The sequence below is a fragment of the Pinus tabuliformis genome, chromosome 9 (assembly GCF_031772625.1).
Source record: "Pinus tabuliformis cultivar Carrire ecotype Pingquan chromosome 9, CPIR1, whole genome shotgun sequence".
Classification (NCBI taxonomy): Eukaryota; Viridiplantae; Streptophyta; class Pinopsida; order Pinales; family Pinaceae; genus Pinus; species Pinus tabuliformis.
Window position 1 is genome coordinate 1,969,481,839 of NC_142307.1, and position 18,085 is coordinate 1,969,499,923.

Below are 18,085 nucleotides of genomic sequence, written 5' to 3' on the forward strand. Positions count from 1 at the left end.
ATCGCGTAAGGTGCATACGGGCCTGCAGCAAATCAATGCATTGCGTGGAGTGTTTGTCTCTTTGGTTTGACCGCCATGGAGGAAAAGTCATGGCCTTTAATGTTTCTACGTGAATTAGGTGCGGCCCTTAAAATTCGTTATGGGCATACGTCCCATATATATATTTTTATATATGCATGTACGTAGTTTAGGTGTGGGCCTTTAATATTAGTATGGGCCACGTTTTTTTTATGTATGTTTTTTTTATATGTTATGTAAGCCCGCGTGTGTGGTCGTCGAAATGAAATAAGTCTTTTGGGTATGGTGACTGTGCACCGAGGATGTGCATGTTTTTGTTTTGTGCCATATATTGAACGCACAACAGTGCGGTAAAGAGAGAATAGGCAAAAGTGTGGTGTGCTGCACGGGAGTAATTGCTCAGAGAACAAAGAGCAATGTTGTGCCTGCGCATGGTGGCGGTGGTGAATTTTTGTTGTAATGAACGCACAGCAGTGCGGTAAAAACTGAACAGAGGCGTATGTAATTTTGTGGTAAATGTTAAACACACAGCAGTGCGAGATATCAGGAGCAGGGGATGTAATTTTTTTTTACCCATTGTAAAACAGAAGTTGTTGTAATGCCCACAGCAGTGGAAGACCAGAAATGAGGAGACAGAGTTTCTCCAGTGAATCCCTCTCTGCGCAGAGGATGAAGTGTGTAACAGTTTTTGTTTTTAAGCAATAGAAGTATTTTATGGCTGTGAAATGGACTGTTTTGAGTCATTTTGTTTTTAATAGCTTCGCTGTGCAAAGGTCCTGGAAGAAATGAAACAGAGCATTGGCTCTGTGGTATTTGCATGATTGGTTTTGGTATTTCCCATTTAAAAATACCCAACATGAATTTGAGGCAAAATAAAGAGGAAGAGGATGATAGACAAAAGCTTAAAATCATGTGGGTTGAAGCCTTATATGAAAATGTTCCTCCATATACGTTTATTGATGGAGAAGTGTTGGAAAACAAAGCAAGAGCAGCAGAGGAACTAGCTCAGTCGTTGTTGTCGGAGGAGATGGAATTAACAAAAACATCATATGATGGTGCAGGTGGTGGAAAGGGAGAAATTGGTCGTAATAGGGCAGAATCTTTGATTGTTGTTGTAGAGACACTGCGGCAAAAGGTGAAGACGTTGCTGGAGGAGGAGGAATTTAGCTCTTGATTTATCCTGTGAAATCAGAAGTCGAATGACTGAAAGATATGTTGTGAATGAAGCTTTTATGGTGATTCAGAAAGAGAAGGATGGATTGCAGTCAAGTTTACAGAAAGAGTTAAATAGGAGGTCAAGTGAGTGTGCAAATAAGCAAGAGAAGATCAAGTTCGGTGAAAGGCGATTGAGGGACAGAATCAGGGATCTTGCAGTGCAGAATGTTGTTTTGCAAAGAGAAGTTTTAGATATGAAAAACAAGGAAGCCAATTTAAAAAATCAGCTGACAGAGTCTGAGCATTACAGGGATAGGCTCAGCATAAAATTAAAGGACTCTATCAATGAAATTGCACAACTGAGACAGGCTTTGAAAGAATCAGAAATAGGAACCGAGAAAGCAAATGATACCCTATAGTCAATCAAAAGATGTTATGATGAAGAAAGGGAAAGCTATGGTTCAAAGAAATCATATTCAAGGCTTCAATGGTTGTTGAATGATCATGAAAGGGCTATAAACAGACCATTATGGAATTCTGGGCTAAAAGTCGATATTAATGAACACATGGCAGCCGAGCTTCAACAAGAAAAACTGATCAGGGTGAGTGGCAGTGCAGATCAGCATTCTCTCTGCAAGGATAAACTAGCCGACTGTAAGAGCTCTCAAAGTTATCATGAACGTTTAAGAAAGGAGAAGAATATTGATGGCCTTCAAGGGTCTAGACTCAGAGGCAGAAGAGAGAATAGTATTGGCAATGGCCTGCATGGTTTAATGAAGTTAGTCCAAGAGCTATGTCCTTGGCTTGATGAGATGCAGACTCAGTCATTGTTACTGTTTGATGAAAATAGGCTGCTCTGTTCTAAGCTACTCGAAACCTTGAAATATAAAAGTAATGCTGGACTGGTCAATGGACAAAATAAAACTAATGCTATAGTGGTTAATGAACATGAAATGGATGTGCAGATGTTGGAAAGAAAAGCTTATCTTTTCAAGGATAGTGTCAATATGGTAAAGGGTATTTTGAAAGAAATCACCCTATATGCTTGCAATGAAGCCCAAGGACAAAAAGTGAATTGGATGAAAAATTCAGCTCGGAAGTTGGAGGACCAATATTGGCAGTTGAGTGAACTGCAAGATGAGCTTAAAGCCCAAACTTTGATTACCAAACTTGTGAGAGAAAAACTTTGTTCAAGAGTTCTTGAAGTGGAGCAGCTACAAGAGATGTTGCAATGCTTCTGAAGAATCGAGAGCTTTCCAAGGCTGAAATAAAAAAGATGCAACATCTGCTTGGCATTGCAAACCACAAGGTGGCAGATTTGGAATCTCAGCTTGGAAAAAAGAATGAAATAGTCAGTGGTTTAGAAGGTGACTTGCAGAGATGTTTAAAACAAATAAAAGTCCTAAAAGAGGACCTGGGCAAGGTTTCAAAGGACAAGGACATGATACGGGAAGAATGAGAGCAACTTGATTATGAAGTGATGAGATTGAATGCAGAGGTAGAAGCATCCCAAAAGATAATAGAAAAACTGGACGGGGATGTGATGATTAAAAATGGGCAGATCTCTATATTAAGGGAAAGCCTTCAAGAATTTTACTGCACAAATATTTGGAATTGAATGGCATCTTCAGACTGAAACCACTTCGTTATGCATTGAAGAGAGCGGCCCAAATATATGAGATTAATGCATGCTTAATCTAGTCATGGCTAGTAGCATGTATCCTTAAAATATTTTGTGTACTTGGCATGGGTTTTAGGGCGTTAACTATGGTTAATAAAGAAAGCAAGCGTAGTCTGATTGAAATTAGTCTTCTAGGGTTCATAATATTTAGTATTTAAATTAGAGATGTATATTATTAGAAAGTTTTAAATAAAGGAGTTGAGGATCTAAATGAGACTTGAGACTTTTAAGAAATCAGGGAACAAAACTTAATCTTTTTCCATTATTTGGAAAATGAAATTCTCATATACCCAAAATTTGTTGATTCACTAGCGATGCATGTCTTAAATGTTGTAATTTTCTTGGTTTCCCAAGGTTTCAATGGTTGACTTGTATAATTTTCTTGGTTTCCTAAGGTTTCAATGGTTGACTCGTATCCTTGATTTTGGAGTATCACAATGAAATCAAGTAATTTGAAAATCAAAATGGGAAATCAATGATTTAATAAGTCTAGTCTAAAGCATTTGCATTCACTATGACCATCCAAAATAAAGATATTGGGATGTTTGCTCTTACTCTTCTACATCATCTATTAGTAGGTTAATGTTTTTAATCATTGTATAATCTAAGAAAACAAAATTTAATCTACAAAAGTATGAACTAAAATGTCTTAGTTTATGGATAACAAGCTTTATAAATTAGTTATGAACAATTATGAGCATATCAAGATAGAAATCTGAGTATATACAAGATAACTTGAGAAAGTGAATAAAAAGGAAAATATGCTAGCATCAAAATAACATGAAAATATATGCCAAAAATACACTTATAGAAGAAAAGAAAACTAAGTGCATAAGCTAAGGTGTGGGAGCCCTCCACTTCCAACAAGCATACCTATTGAAGAACTTCCAGCTAGGGAAACTCAAAAAACTTCTCACACTAATGTGTTTATATACAAATTTTTAAAACTAAAGCTGCTATGAAATCTCATGATATAAATTAAAATACTAATTAAGAAATCTATTTGGGTTGAATTAAAATACTCTCTAAAAATCTTGAAAAAAACTGAAAAGGATTTGATTTTTAGGCGAAAAAAAGGGGATTTTCCTTAGAACTAGTTGAGTGCATTGAGCATTGACTAAGCTTGAAGGGGGAGCTTCATGGAAATTATGAAGACCTGCAATGATATTTTACCATGAGAAAATTATACATAAAAAAGAAATTGTATTTTTAATATAGGTTGTCCCTTGCTTATTTGCATTTTTTAATATAACCAACTTACCAAATTAAATTGAAATAAGTTATATGACTCTTTTCATTTAAAGCAATCTCTATATACATATTCTTGATAGGATGGGCTTAGACACAACTTATATCTATTGGAGTTGAAAGGATAATCACCTCTTAAAATTCTTTTGGGTGATGTTGAGGGTAAGGGACTAATTTTAGTCTTGATTTATGAAGTACATTTTAGTTTAATCTTGATTATGGTTTCATTTTGAGCCACTTTGCAAGTTACACTTGCAATCACATAGCAATTTGTAAGGAAATTATTTCGATGAATAACATCATGAATCATCCTTGATGAGAAAAAAATTCATATTGTTATATTTCATAACAGAGTTTGTGGGATCTTATGAAATAGCCATATACAATGGTAGTTTTGAATATACATATTTTTCTACCAACATTTCCGATTTTTTATTTATTTGTATCTTCTTCCATCTCTTCAATCCATCACTAAAAATGGTTTTCCATCTCATTCAACTTTTAAAAACCTTTAAAGACTAATTTTCTTCCTCTTCTTTTGCATCCTTTAAAGAACAATATTAAATTTATGTGTTCTTCATCTCTTACACCAATAATGTGTATTTATGTGTTCTTCATCTCTTATACCAATAGCACATCTTTCACTAATGATCCTATGATCTATTAGCATTACTCACTAATATGCGGTGAAACTAATTGAGTAATCACTAAATTATAATGTATATCTTTATATAACTCTAATATATAAAATTTATTTTTTCTAAAATTTTATTAGTATGATTGGATTTGAAGGGCTTTTTTGTAAGGTTACTTAGGATTGAATCTTTATGGTAATTGAGAGGAGATATTTAGAACCCGTCTATTTTAAGGGTCATTGTAGTTTAGGTTGGATTTGATCCTCATATAATTTTAACAATTTAGATGCCCTTGTGTCATGGTTTTTTAGGCTAATCCTACAAATCAATTACACACTAGCCCCCTGAAATAAAAATATTAGTTTTTTTCTTTAAGGAAAGAAGTGTATTTATAATGATTTTCTTCATAAAAACAATAGTAATAGGTAAAAATAGCTACCACTTGCTAAACGATGATATAATACAAGTTATTAGGGAGCTACAAAAATGACACTATATGACAACTATCGCTATGTCCAACACTGGTACCGGAACTGCTATTTATAACAATGTTATTTTTAGCATTTCTTGTTGCCATTTTCAACACTCCCTCTCAACAAGAAAGGCATTCAACTCGAACCCAATCCTGAACCTTTGGAATGTTCTGCATGCAACACTTCTCCCAAGTGTTGTTACTCCAGCAACTCTAGAAACAAAAAATCTCCCAACTGACCTCCCTGTTGGGCTAGAAACATCTTTTGATGTTGAAGCTCCACCTACCGCTGAAAAGTGCTCCCTCTCTGACCTCTGAGCTGCTGCAACACTCCATGCATCTTGCACCATTGCACACCTCTCTGTGTCATCCTGCACTGGTGCAACACTCGTATGCCTCTCACATTGTTGTAGCCTGCTAGCTCTGCACTGAGACCTACACCTGAGACACTATACTTTTCATCATTACCCATCGCTATGAGTATCTGGAGATATTTCTCCTCCAAGGTACTAAACAATCTCTTGTCGCCGGTCATGTGGAATGAAGCTCCACTGTCAAGATACCAACCACATCTCACCATGGATGAAACCATGTATGCGAAGAGGGTGAAATCCAACTTGAACTGTGAGGCCAATCCCTCACCTTCAGATCCTTCCTTGGATCCCATCTTGGATTTCTTTAGTGGACAATTTGTAGCAAAATGGCCCACCTCATGACAACGAAAGCATCACACTTTCGATTTTTCAAACTTCTTCCCACCATAGGAATAACTCGATTTGGGATGAGAATCCTTCTCCTTCCTTTCTTTGCCTTACTCGCTAAGGCGCAGTTTTCTTCATCCTCCTTGGATGAAGAACCATCTCTAGTGCTTCTTCTTATCTCCTCATGCATCAGATCCGAACAAATTCGTTCCCAATCTGGTAGTTTTTCTCTTCCATTTATCGAGTCTTGGTAGCTATGCCAGCTCTTAGGAACAATGAGGAGCGCAAGACTCATCATGTCATCATCGACTGTCGTGAACCCTACACTTCCAAGCTCATCGTTGCAGGTGGTGAGCTTGTTTAGATATGTAGAGATCGTGTTGCCCTTTTCACACTTGATTTTTCGAAGCTTGTCTTTCAACGCCAACTTCCTCTTATCGTTACTGTTCGAATATAGATCTTTCAATGTTTTCCACATCGAAAACGGTGTCTCCTTCCCATGGAGACTCGATACTATGTGGTCTCGAACTCCCTCTAGAAGGATTCTTCTTGCTCTAGTCACACATTTCTTCCATTCCACCAATTCTATAGCATTAGCCACTGTCGACTTGGGGACTTCTTGATCAAGGAATTCCTTTAGACCGTTATCCTCTAATACTGCTTCCATGCGATCCTTTCAGGCTATATAATTCGAGCTGCCATCAAGGGCATACTCGAGTCTTAAATTGTTGAATGCCATTGGTGAAATTTGAGATGTGATAAGAATTCGAATTCTATAATCAGGAACTTCAAACTTCGAACTTCTCCCTTCTTGTATAATGTTCTCTCATTTGATCACCTTTGCTCTGATACCATGTAGAAATTCCCACTGTAGATCAACATGTTATGCAATATACTAAAGCAAAATACAAGATCTGCTTCTACAATCAAACTTTGCAGAAGCTTAATCGAATATGAACAAGATCAATTTGAACACATATAACCGAGAATGAGAAATCAATCACACATGAACACAGAAGAATAACCTGGGGAAAGCCTCAGAGTAAAACCCCAATCCTTGTATTATCATACAAGTGGAAATATGTTCAGATTACAAAAAGAATCAGCTCTCAAGCTATCCTTCTCTCTCTGCAATCAAACAATGCTGCTCATAGACAATCAAAGGCTTCTCCAAACCTTCTCCTTTGCCCTCCAAGCCTCCTATTTCCTTGCATAGTTTTCCTTGGGGTCCAGTGCTGCCACTTGTGTGAATTGGCCTCTTCACACACTCACTAACCTCTGATCTAACTGCACAATCCTGAAGGAGATAATTCCTTCTGCGTGGATGAGTTTCCTTATAGGAAAAATCCTCCAACTGATAGTACACTGTCCCTTCCTATAGGAAAAATCCTCCAACTGATAATACACTGTCCCTTCCTCTAATCTCAACTGGGTCTCTGATTGAACTAACATGCATGAGTTATTTATGAGAGAATATTCAGTTATCTGAAGTGCAACAGTTACATGCATGCATGCATTAACTAACTGAACTCACAATTAGTTCAACAAACTATTTGAACTAATCTAACTGGACTTAACTTAGTTAACTGAGCTAACTAATTAAAAATCAAATTACAACTCATCCTTATCTCTTTAACTAAGGGATAAATTCCTCAATTAATGGGATAACTGTTGCATGTCCCCACATAGACTTCATGTTTGATTTTCTCCAACTAATTAACTCAAGATGAATTAATTAATTATTTTTCAAACAGCTGCTAAGATCAAATTTGAATTTTACTTCTCTATTTTAGTTCAGGGACTAACTAAAATAGGAATCCATCCCGAAATTCTATTTATAGCAATGTTATTTTTATCACTTCCATTTTTCATTCCTTGTTGCTATGTCCAACACTAGTACCTGAACTACTATTTATAGCAATGCTATTTATAGCATTTCTATTTTTAACATTTCTTGTTGTCATTTTCAACACTTTGCATTGCGTAGTGTTTTAAATCTATATAAGAGTGAATCGATTTACAGACATGGTCGTGACCCCTAGAGTCTCCTGCCTTGCTTTGCTATCATTTGAACAATAACCTCATGGATACAAGATGTAAGGTCCCACCTTATCAACTATCAATAATATAGAGAATTAGAGGTCACATTAATCACTAATACTCATTTTTTTATAACATTATGTTGAAGCCTCCAAAATCATTGCGACAACATGGGGAAAAACCACCTAGTCTAGACCTTGAAAGCAACTCCTTTTCCGTTTGGTATAGTGGCTCCGACTGGGGATAATGGGCCCAGTTTCCGAAAGAGAATTGATAATGTTGGTGGGATGATATAAGATGTAACGGGAAATGATTAAGCTAAGTGTAATCTAATCTAACAACTTAACACATGCATATATCTTAATTTAACACTATCTAACTATAAATATACCCGAAAATGAAATACGATATGCGATCTACAATGATGTCTTATAGAAATTGGTAATAAAGATCAATCACTACCAAAATAAATCAATTCGTTTAACAATAATTGTTTTGGATAAATAGTTAGACAAAACGATTGAGAAAAATATATCGCATATAAAAATCGTTTATGTATTCAAAACGGAATTAGAACTAACATCATACAGAAGTGCAATAATGCAAAACTATAATTTTGGCTTTCATACATAAAACAATTGAAAGAAGAAGTATTGCTTAATACATAAATAAAACATGATCATACGATAAAAGTACCATATATGATAAGTCCTACTCATGTGCTTCAGCAATATTGACCCAATTTCATTCAATCCAACACATTCTAAGAGTACAAAAGTGCATTTCAGTAGAGCATGCTAGATATTTAAAGAAAAATAGATCATGTTCCATTCATTTCATCAAAACATTCTCAAAAGTACAGAAGTGTAATGTCTTGAAAATTGTTTTTGATGATATTTTTGGACCCCTCTCTAAATGCATGATAGAGGTTTAAATACTAAAATATATGCCTCAAAAATAGATTATTACAAAAATCGCTGAGGAGGTTTCAAACAACCTTCCTCAGAATAGGAAAAAATAATACTAAAAGTAAAATAAATTAATGACTAACTCCTTTGAACTTGATCTCTGAGGTCGCAAATATCAATCATTGGTTTGAGATGAGGCCACTGTTTGATTGTAGATTTTAACTGCCCAACAAATATGGCATCTGTCAGTTCTGGCACCATATTTTGTGTAGAGGTTGTTAAACACCTCAAGTTCATCCACTGGTTGTGTGGTTTCACTAGAGACTACCAGTATGTCTCCCAATTCAACTTGTTTAATTGTTTGATTGCCTCTTCTTTTTCCTGCGTTGCCTATTTCCGCTATTGTTCTAATTGTTTTACATTTGGAAGAAACCCTGGTACACACTCCTTGACAAGGTTGGCGCCATGAAGATTTTCATTTATGGTTTCTATTATACTGTTTGCTACTCCCGTTGCTATTGTCGTTGCCATTTCTGTATGTTTCACCTGAGAATTCCAATCGATAAACAAAATATCTTTGTGGGACTCTTCCAACTTTGGTATGTCAGCCTTTCTTCCATCCTCTGATTCTTTCCAAGTGATAAATTCAAAAACCCTTTTGTGAATTTCGTCATACTCAAATCTCATATCAGTAACTTGATTTGTGGTACTGAAAAAAATCAATAACTTGATTTGTTAATTTATCACTGGTCTCACAATAAGGATTTTTTTGCGAGATTTTCTGGGAGAATACTTCCTTTCACTGCATTAGTAGGGGATTGAGGTTGACTATTTCTTTGATGAATACGTCAATTTGCAAATTATCTTTAAATATATCTATCATGGCTTGTATTTGCGAATCCTTCTCTGCTAAGCTGGCTTGGTGTTGTACCCTCATCTGTTCGAATTCTCTTTGGAGATGGGCTACTTGTAATTTTGCTTGCTGATTAGATTTTTCTTGGACTAATTGTTGTTCTAGTAGCAAAATTTTTGGTTCCTTTTCCTTCAGTAGCATTCAAACCTTTTTTGCCTTATCGATGGCTGCTATGGCATATGCTCCTGCTCCTGCGACAGATTTGTGAGATTCTCAGATGGGTCGATAGGCGATTCCTTCCATACAACATCCATTGTTTCATTTTCCGAAGTCGTAACAGTCGTGGCATCTAGTTTTCTTTTCTTCCTTTGTCTTTTGACTACAGCCTTGTGGGTAGGACTGTAAAATACATCTAACAGAGGTATTTCTTCAATTATTAAGACAATTTATGAAGTAGGAATAGCAGGAATGATCTTAATGTCCTAAGTGCCTGTAGCTCATTCCCCTGTTTCTTTTGGATTTACTTTACGCTAGGTTTTCTTGGGAGTTTGCATTTTAGATGTTTGCTCAAGATTTGTGTCAGTGTGGAGCTTTTTATTGAACTGCTCCCATTCTTGTTCCATATCAATGATTGGAGCTTTACCTGACTGAGTTGAAGTAGAAGCAACCTCTACCTGTTTGTTTGCCAAGGCCAACTCGCCCGTCTCCGCTGTACTTCCAGCTATGTCTTTTTCAGACTCTTTATTTGTGTTTCCTCCCCCATTTTGAGACTTTTGTTCTGAGTGCTCTGACTCATGAGTCGACCTCTCTTGGGTTTCTTCTTCAGAATTTTATTTGGAGCTTCCCTCCAAGCTTACATTGGGAGTTAGCTCATTTATTGGTTCAATCTACAGTAGGTCCAATGGGACCCTTAATAATATCTTTTTTTTTTCAGTAGACATGGCAAGCATTAATATCTTCTGGGGTCAACAGTGTTGATGTCGTATGTAGAACTTGTGAAAATGTTTCTGCTTGTAGGAAGAGGTCATCAAAGGCGTCCTCCTCGTGGGTGAACTATTTAACTTTTGTCATAGTAAATTCCTTGGCAACGTGATTTGGGTCGTATTGCCTTCCTAGAACTGTAGCCAATTTCAAAGACGTAATAATCTCTGCTTCTTTTACTGCATGTCCATAATCGTGTAGTGTGAAAGCACCACATTGTAATGGGAAGGTAGGCCAAATGACCTTCTTCTCCTCTTTCAGTCCTTTGGTCAATCCACCCTTCCTTGCTCTTTGGAAGGCTATTTCTCTGTCCATTAGTTTGTCGGGGACATAATATGGGAGGACATGTAGTGAAGCAATGCTCCCAAAAAATCTAATGTAGGTGAATGTCTCTTCCCCAAATCATCTAGCTACTAGTAAGATATGTACTTTGACCTCTTTAGAAAACCTAGGGGTTGTTCTATCAAAAACTACTTTATGAATAAGTAGCATAACACCTTGACAGATTTTATAAAAATGGGGGTGGAATTGAGATTCCCATAAAATTTTATGGTATATATGGATGGGAAGAGGGTTTTGTATAGTCCACTTGTATCCCATATTCGAAAATTAAGAACTGAAACAAATTGCATCCTTTACAAAAGCACTCATGAAGAAAGGGGGAAAAATCCTTAAAGAAACACTTCTTTTCCTTCTATATTCCATAATGGCCTTTGCCAAATTGTCGGATAAAATTTGACCCTAGTTCATAATTGTTGCATTTACTGCTACATTTATTAGCGGGAGCCATTCCATGGAAAACACGGTGCTATTGGATCTACCAAATAGCCTACACATCATTGCTGTTGTGAAACTATGAAGGGGAGAAATGGATGCCATTGAGTACATACCAGTTTTATCCCATTTGAGCTTGCCTCTGCTTGATCTCTAGGTCTTCGTAATGTTCAGCAGGTCCTCATTCTCCTTGGCAAACTGCTCAAGGAATTCTTTGTTGTAGATATCTTGAGGCTATGGTAGCTGGTACATTAAGCGTAGATTGTTTGGTGAGAGAGACCCGTGACCTATTGCCTTTTGTTCCTGAAGGTTTTGTCTGAGATGTCTACCTTGTCAATTACCCATTTCACCATATCCGTGTATTGTATTATCTTCGGTCTCGCAGCTCTTCGGTATAAGAATGAACATGTTGTTTCGAAATAAGAGGCATCAGAGGACTCCTGAGCATCAGTGGTGGACTTTGTTACCAATGGCCTGGGTTGTTCTTCTTCTAACAGGTCATACATGGCTTCCCATGTCATGGTTCTCCCAACTCTGCTACATGTTGTATCGAAGAAAAGCGGTACCATGTCTGATTTATGAGATGTAGTCACCTTTCTCTTCTTCGCCATTCTTTGTAACGATGTTTTCTACGGAGGTTACCTGAAATGGAGCAAATGGAAGTTCTCGGATATACACAAAGAGAGAATGACAACAAGAATTAAATAATACAGTTAACCTTGAAAGGTGACAAGAAAGGAGCTTTTATTCAAAACGTAGATGAAAAGATATCATATCATGTTGAGCCACTCTTAACATAAATTCCATTAAACTTATTAAATACGCACTAAGGTCCTTTATCATTGCCTTTATTACTCATTTAAACTACCACATCGTAAATGGGAAAGGAAAAACTTTAAGGTGGCGAGTTTTAAGTGTGAAAACGTTGATTATGCGATTGCGATAAGATTATCGCAAATCGCAATCTCGCATTTTGGTTTGTGCGTTTTCCCAGAGTTGTTTAAAATTCAACGAGATGCGAGTTGAGCGGCGTACGTTTCATTGTTTAGAGCGTACCTTGCATAAATGAATAATTCCTTCATTAAGTGCATTTTTACTAAGCGCCAAACTTAACTTATAGTTTATAATATTTGTTTATATCGGGTCCAGGTTCTATCACACTTCGCAAACCTTTGCAGTTTATACGATTGGCTTTTGAGTAAAGTGTCGAGTATTGGATTGCTTTACCGCAATATTGCAATTCACATATTATGATGGTTTTGTGAGTTGCGTCTTTTGTAGCCAATATGCGATTGCGATAAGCGCTTCATCTTTTAGGAAATGTATTACGTCTTAGCTTTGAATGAAAATTTTAATGATATCTAAGTTAAATATGATGATCCCTTCCATTGTAATTCATGGATTTTGTTTGTTATTTAACCTTTAACACATTTGGTCCAACAGTATGCGAAAATGCAAGAATTGCTAGCCTTAAAGGGATTTCACTTGATATCTTGATTTATTTCTAAAATATTTAAAAAAAAGCCCCTAAGTGTTAAATTTTCTTGAAAAGTTTTTTTTTATAAAGGTCCCCATTTCTTAATAGAACATATACTATTAAATCAATAAATAAAGGATGGGGGTTATTGAATAGCACAACAATTGATGATTCGATAGAAGAATCGAATCACCAGTGATTTTTGAAATTTTTTCACCCTAACAATGAGGCAATTCCTCAACCTCGGTAGACTTCCCAAATTCCCTCCAAAAATAACAATCAAGCAATTCCTCCACCAAGGTGGACTTGTTCAAAATTTATGTAAATGTGCCCTGACCTCAAAATTATGCAAGTTGCATAAGATGTCATTGCCGTTGACGTTCATGGAGTCCATGTCACGGACCTGACGCAAACATCATGAGTAGTAGCTTAAATGGCATCTTAAAATGAGAGTTATCCTACACCGTATGCACGTAGGTACTAAAGATCATACCTGTTCACATGAAAAATCCGTAAAAGCTGACAAACAGTAAAATGACGCGCCTTGAATATTAAATTTTTTTGTGAAGGCCTAGGTCCTGTAAGCAATACAAATTTACAAAGAGCTTCCCACCTGTGGACATGAATAAACATAGAAATGATAAACGTGGCCTTCTCTGCTCCAGAAAACTCAGTCTAAGTTCCCGCCGGTAGTCACGCAATCGCCATTTTCCTTGCCTGCAACTTCTCTATTCCACCGATTAGACTCACGGACTTAGTCAGGTTCTAACCCAACGCTGAACCATAGTCAATAACAATATTATAAGTTGACCCACCCCAGTAATCTACATCTGTCTTTGCATTGCCTGGCGTTTTCGATCTGTGCGAGAGTAAATCGATCTACAGTCATGGCCGTTACCCCCAGAGCCTCCTGCCTCGCCTTGTTATCGTTTAAACAACAGCCTCATGTACACAAGGTCGGGGGATCTATTCCAACGAACCAATTTGCTGGGCATAGAAAGGGTATTCGAATTCAGTGTATGGGCAAGGTAATTTCACAAAAAGTTTACCTTGTCTGTAATGTTTTGAAGACTGAGAATCTAACAGGTGCTTCTGAAACTAATTAGTAAAGTTTAGCAATTGCTTTCTTTACACTGAATCTCATTTAAAATCTATTAACACTAACATAATTTCTTTGATTAAAGCCGGAAGTTAAGCCCAGTGATGCGCCTCCAAGCCCACCATTGGCACCGAAGTTTCGTGATATTTTTGCGTTCAGTGGGCCAGCGCCGGAGACGATTAACGGGAGGCTGGCCATGCTCGGCTTCGTGTCGGCCGTCGGAGTGGAGGCGGCGACAGGCAAAGACCTCTTCTCTCAGCTGACTAACGGCGGGGTTTTGTGGTTTCTGGTGACGGCTTCCGTGTTCACCGCTGCGTCGCTGATACCGATGTTGAAGGGCGTGACGAGGGAGAGCAGATCTGAGGCTCTCATGTCTTCCGATGCTGAAACGTGGAATGGTCGGCTTGCGATGGTGGGCCTTCTGGCGCTGGCCCTCACTGAGTTCTTGAAAGGCGGGCCGCTTGTTTGAGAAACCCCTCTTTGGGTCTCTTTATTTCTGCTTCTAATGTTTGTAAAACTGTCCGTGTGACCGAAAATTATATTTCATATAGTATTTTGAAATGATGAGCCGGAAGAAAGAAAGAAATAAATTATTTTAAGGTTTTTTTAGATTAAAGATAGTTTATGAGACAGATCGCTTCTTTATCTGTTTGATATATTAAGCTCTTTAAAAAAGATATTTTAACCTCAGATACGACAGATTTAAAAAAAAATATATATATATATATATATATATATATATATTTTAGACTTTCCACTATTGTAAAATGTTTTTGGATTTATTGTTGCAAAAGGTTTTAAATACATATATAAACAAAATTAATTATAATTTTCCATCCTTCCATAAAAGATATCTAAAATCTTATTAAATAAAGTTATATTAAAGTTATATATAAAAATGAGGTACTGTAATTTTAACAACATCATTAACATTTATAAGTAAAAACACTATTAAACTTCATAAATAAAAAACTTTAAAGTATATTACATATTATATTTTCTTTTCTTAAATTATTAGTATAAGTTTTGACTTCAGAGCCATGAAAGTAACATATAAATGTTTACATTAGCGTTTTTCTTTTACCTATCATAGATTTGGTTAATGCGCTTAAACTTGACAAAGTCTTTTTACAAATCATTGAGCAGGGGTTTGATGTTTTGTAGGAGATTGATGTTTTATGAATAACTTGGGAGTTTTAAAAACAAGTGGTAGGGTTTAATATTTGGATTTTAGCATCCAATTATGATTTGATTATTGATTATTGAATATCAGATTTATGTTGTAAAATTATTAAATGAGGTTATATCCAAATATTTTAAATGACAATTCTTTTAAACAATGTTTATATTTCATTGGCAAGTCAAAGAATCTTCTTATTGAGTATTTGTAGTATTTCAAAGTCTATGCATGATTCATATTTTATAAAAGTAATTTAGCTTTTTTCATTCCTAAACCATGCCTAGGGTCTCGAGGCCTATTTCTAGTATTCCTATTGCACAATATTTCAAAATGATGTTAATATTTTACTTATAAGTCAAAGATTCCATATTCCATATATTGGGTTCATATTATATGTTTTGGGATTATGTGCATGGCCCGCAAGTCATACAAGTACTTTGTTATCAATTTTCATCATTAGATTATATCTAGGGTCCCAAGATCCATTTTGGTACATAAACTCTCGAAATAATTCGAATATCTAACATGTAGGCCAAACGTTCCATCTATATGACTTGTGTGATGTTGTGGGGGTAATATGTAAAATTTATGGGCCTTAAAAGTAAGGATTTTTCATATATAATTTAATTTAGAAGTCATAGAATCAAGGTTTTTTATGGATATATATATATATATATATATATATATATATATAACCCATGGCTTTAGAAGCAATGTATAAACCATAATTCTTAATTCTAGCCTTAATGTTGATCTTGGAATACTAACCTCAAAATGATGCCCATATTATGTTCTTAGGCTGAAGATTTCTTGTATAGGTGTGTATGGTGGTTTAAGACTCTTGTATAGCCATGCACACTAAAATTATCTCTCGGGCCTAAGGCCCCACATTTCATCCCCACCATAGTTAAGGTATGGAGGCCTACCTTTAGTGCACAACATTGTATATTGGTGCCTCAACATTATATTTGTAGGGTAATGATTGTTTGTTTAGGGTATGCATGATCGTCTATAATCTTGTGCCTTGACCATTATGCTAGAAACATATTTAGGGCCTTGTTGTCGCATCCTTACTCTAAGTGTTTCCGCGGTGCCTAGAAACTTTGTGCGACAACAAGCCTAAAATATTGTTTTTGTTTATGTTCCTAGACCATAAATATGGGTTTGAAATGTTGTTTTTCCTTATATCTATAGATAAACACACACACACACACACTCTCTCTCTCTCTCTCTTAAACTTACACGACGCTGGAAGTTGAAAGTGTGCATTGAGATTAGCTCAGGGGTGAAAGTGAGCATACTTTTGATGTCCACATCCCATTTAAAGTGTCCAATGAGTTCGGGTGAATGGTTAAAGCATGTACAATTTCATCCCCCACCTTGTACTTAATACACACTTTCATCCCTTGCTCCCCTTCTAGTGGGGTTGGGGGTGGAGAGTGGAAGTGTTCATTGAGTGGGGGTGGGGGTGGAAATATACACACTTTCATTCTCTACCACCACCTTGTGAGGATGGGGTTGGGGCATGAAAGTGTGTTAGGTGGGGACAATAGGTGAAAGTGTGCATTGAGTGAGGGTGGGGTTTGAAAATGTGCAACCCACCTGCCCCCACCCAGAGTGGGGGTGAGTTCCTTCTTGTGGATTGTGGGGAGGGCTTTGAAAGTGTGCTTTCAACCATTACTTCCACCTAAGTTAGTGTGCATTTTTGAATACACACTTTACCCCTTACTTCTACCACTTGGTGGATGGATTGAGGGTAGGGGTGAAAGTGTGTATTTGAATCCCCACATGCTTTCACCCCTTACTTCTTGGGTGGAAGTAAGAGTTGAAAACATGTAGGGATTGGTGTTTAACGACACCCACATTCAAATTGATTGCTCAAATGAACGAAGAGTTGAATGGATTGGAACATAATGCGTAGCCAAGGGGAATGTCAATGGAAGAAGTTTGTGCAACAAAATGATTATATTTTATTATTTTTATGGAGCTAAAATGTTTAGTGTAGACACTATTCATAACCAAGTCATTGCAACACATACTGAGGGTTCACAAATTATAATTTAATAAATTAAAGTTAGGAATTAACTTATGAAACTGAAAAACATGGCAAACTTTCTATTCCATCCATTCGATCATGTATTAGAAGAAAAATATTCCCACATTATCAAATTTCCACCATCCACAATTTAAAGATTTGAAAGTCCCCAAGCCCAATTCTAATATAAACCATGCCTATTAAGGTAATTATAAATAGTAATTATTATAATTATATAATTATAATTAATAATAATGTTTATGAAAGCGATTTATTTGATCATAACTTTATACCAAGTCTCATCTAAATAAATCACTTAGAAATTTTAAATATGGTAAAAGGATTAAGCAATGATCTTGAACTAGAGGCCACGTTAAGTTATTGATGTGCCCAAAGATTGAGCTCTCATAATACATGTTTGCCTTCACTTAGGATGATTTTTAAATCATTTTGATAACTACAACCAAATCACCAATGACTAGTAAACTCTTAATTTTCCTTGTGTCAAGTAGCTTTGCTATTTGAAAAAGAACCGATGCCTCAACCTTATGATTTGTGACCTTAAGAAAGTTTCATTCAAAAGTTTTGTAGTGTACTCTGTCCTGAAGGATGATCCTTGCCATACTCACGACCTTTTACATTAGTTCTATTTTATAAATAAAATGATAATAAGTTTATTTTTAAGAGTTGATGATAATAAGTTTATTTTTAGGATTATGCAACTTGATATTTCATGTCACAACTTTCTTTTAATCTTTATCAATGCTTTTCACCCTCAACCCCTTCCAATAAGATTTAAAATAAAAACCTCATGAAAACTAAACCCCA

General features: G+C 36.1%; 1 protein-coding gene across 1 annotated transcript; it reads left to right on the forward strand.

Annotated features, from left to right (window-relative positions):
- The first annotated feature begins 13,758 nt into the window (after window positions 1–13,758).
- On the forward strand, window positions 13,759–14,658 carry LOC149156883 (early light-induced protein 1, chloroplastic-like). Its single transcript, XM_089445351.1, has 2 exons — window positions 13,759–13,971; window positions 14,128–14,658. The coding sequence occupies exons 1-2, from the start codon at window positions 13,831–13,833 to the stop codon at window positions 14,509–14,511; spliced, it is 525 nt and encodes a 174-aa protein (XP_089301477.1). The 5' UTR covers window positions 13,759–13,830; the 3' UTR covers window positions 14,512–14,658.
- Window positions 14,659–18,085: the final 3,427 nt, after the last annotated feature.

What these genes read in the sequence shown, in the direction of transcription:
- LOC149156883 (XM_089445351.1), top strand. Translation starts at nt 13,831, where the DNA reads ATGGCCGTTACCCCCAGAGCCTCCTGCCTCGCCTTGTTATCGTTTAAA. An exon ending in GAATTCAGTGTATGGGCAAG is followed by an intron (nt 13,972 to 14,127) that starts GTAATTTCACAA and finishes CTTTGATTAAAG; the next exon opens with CCGGAAGTTAAGCCCAGTGA.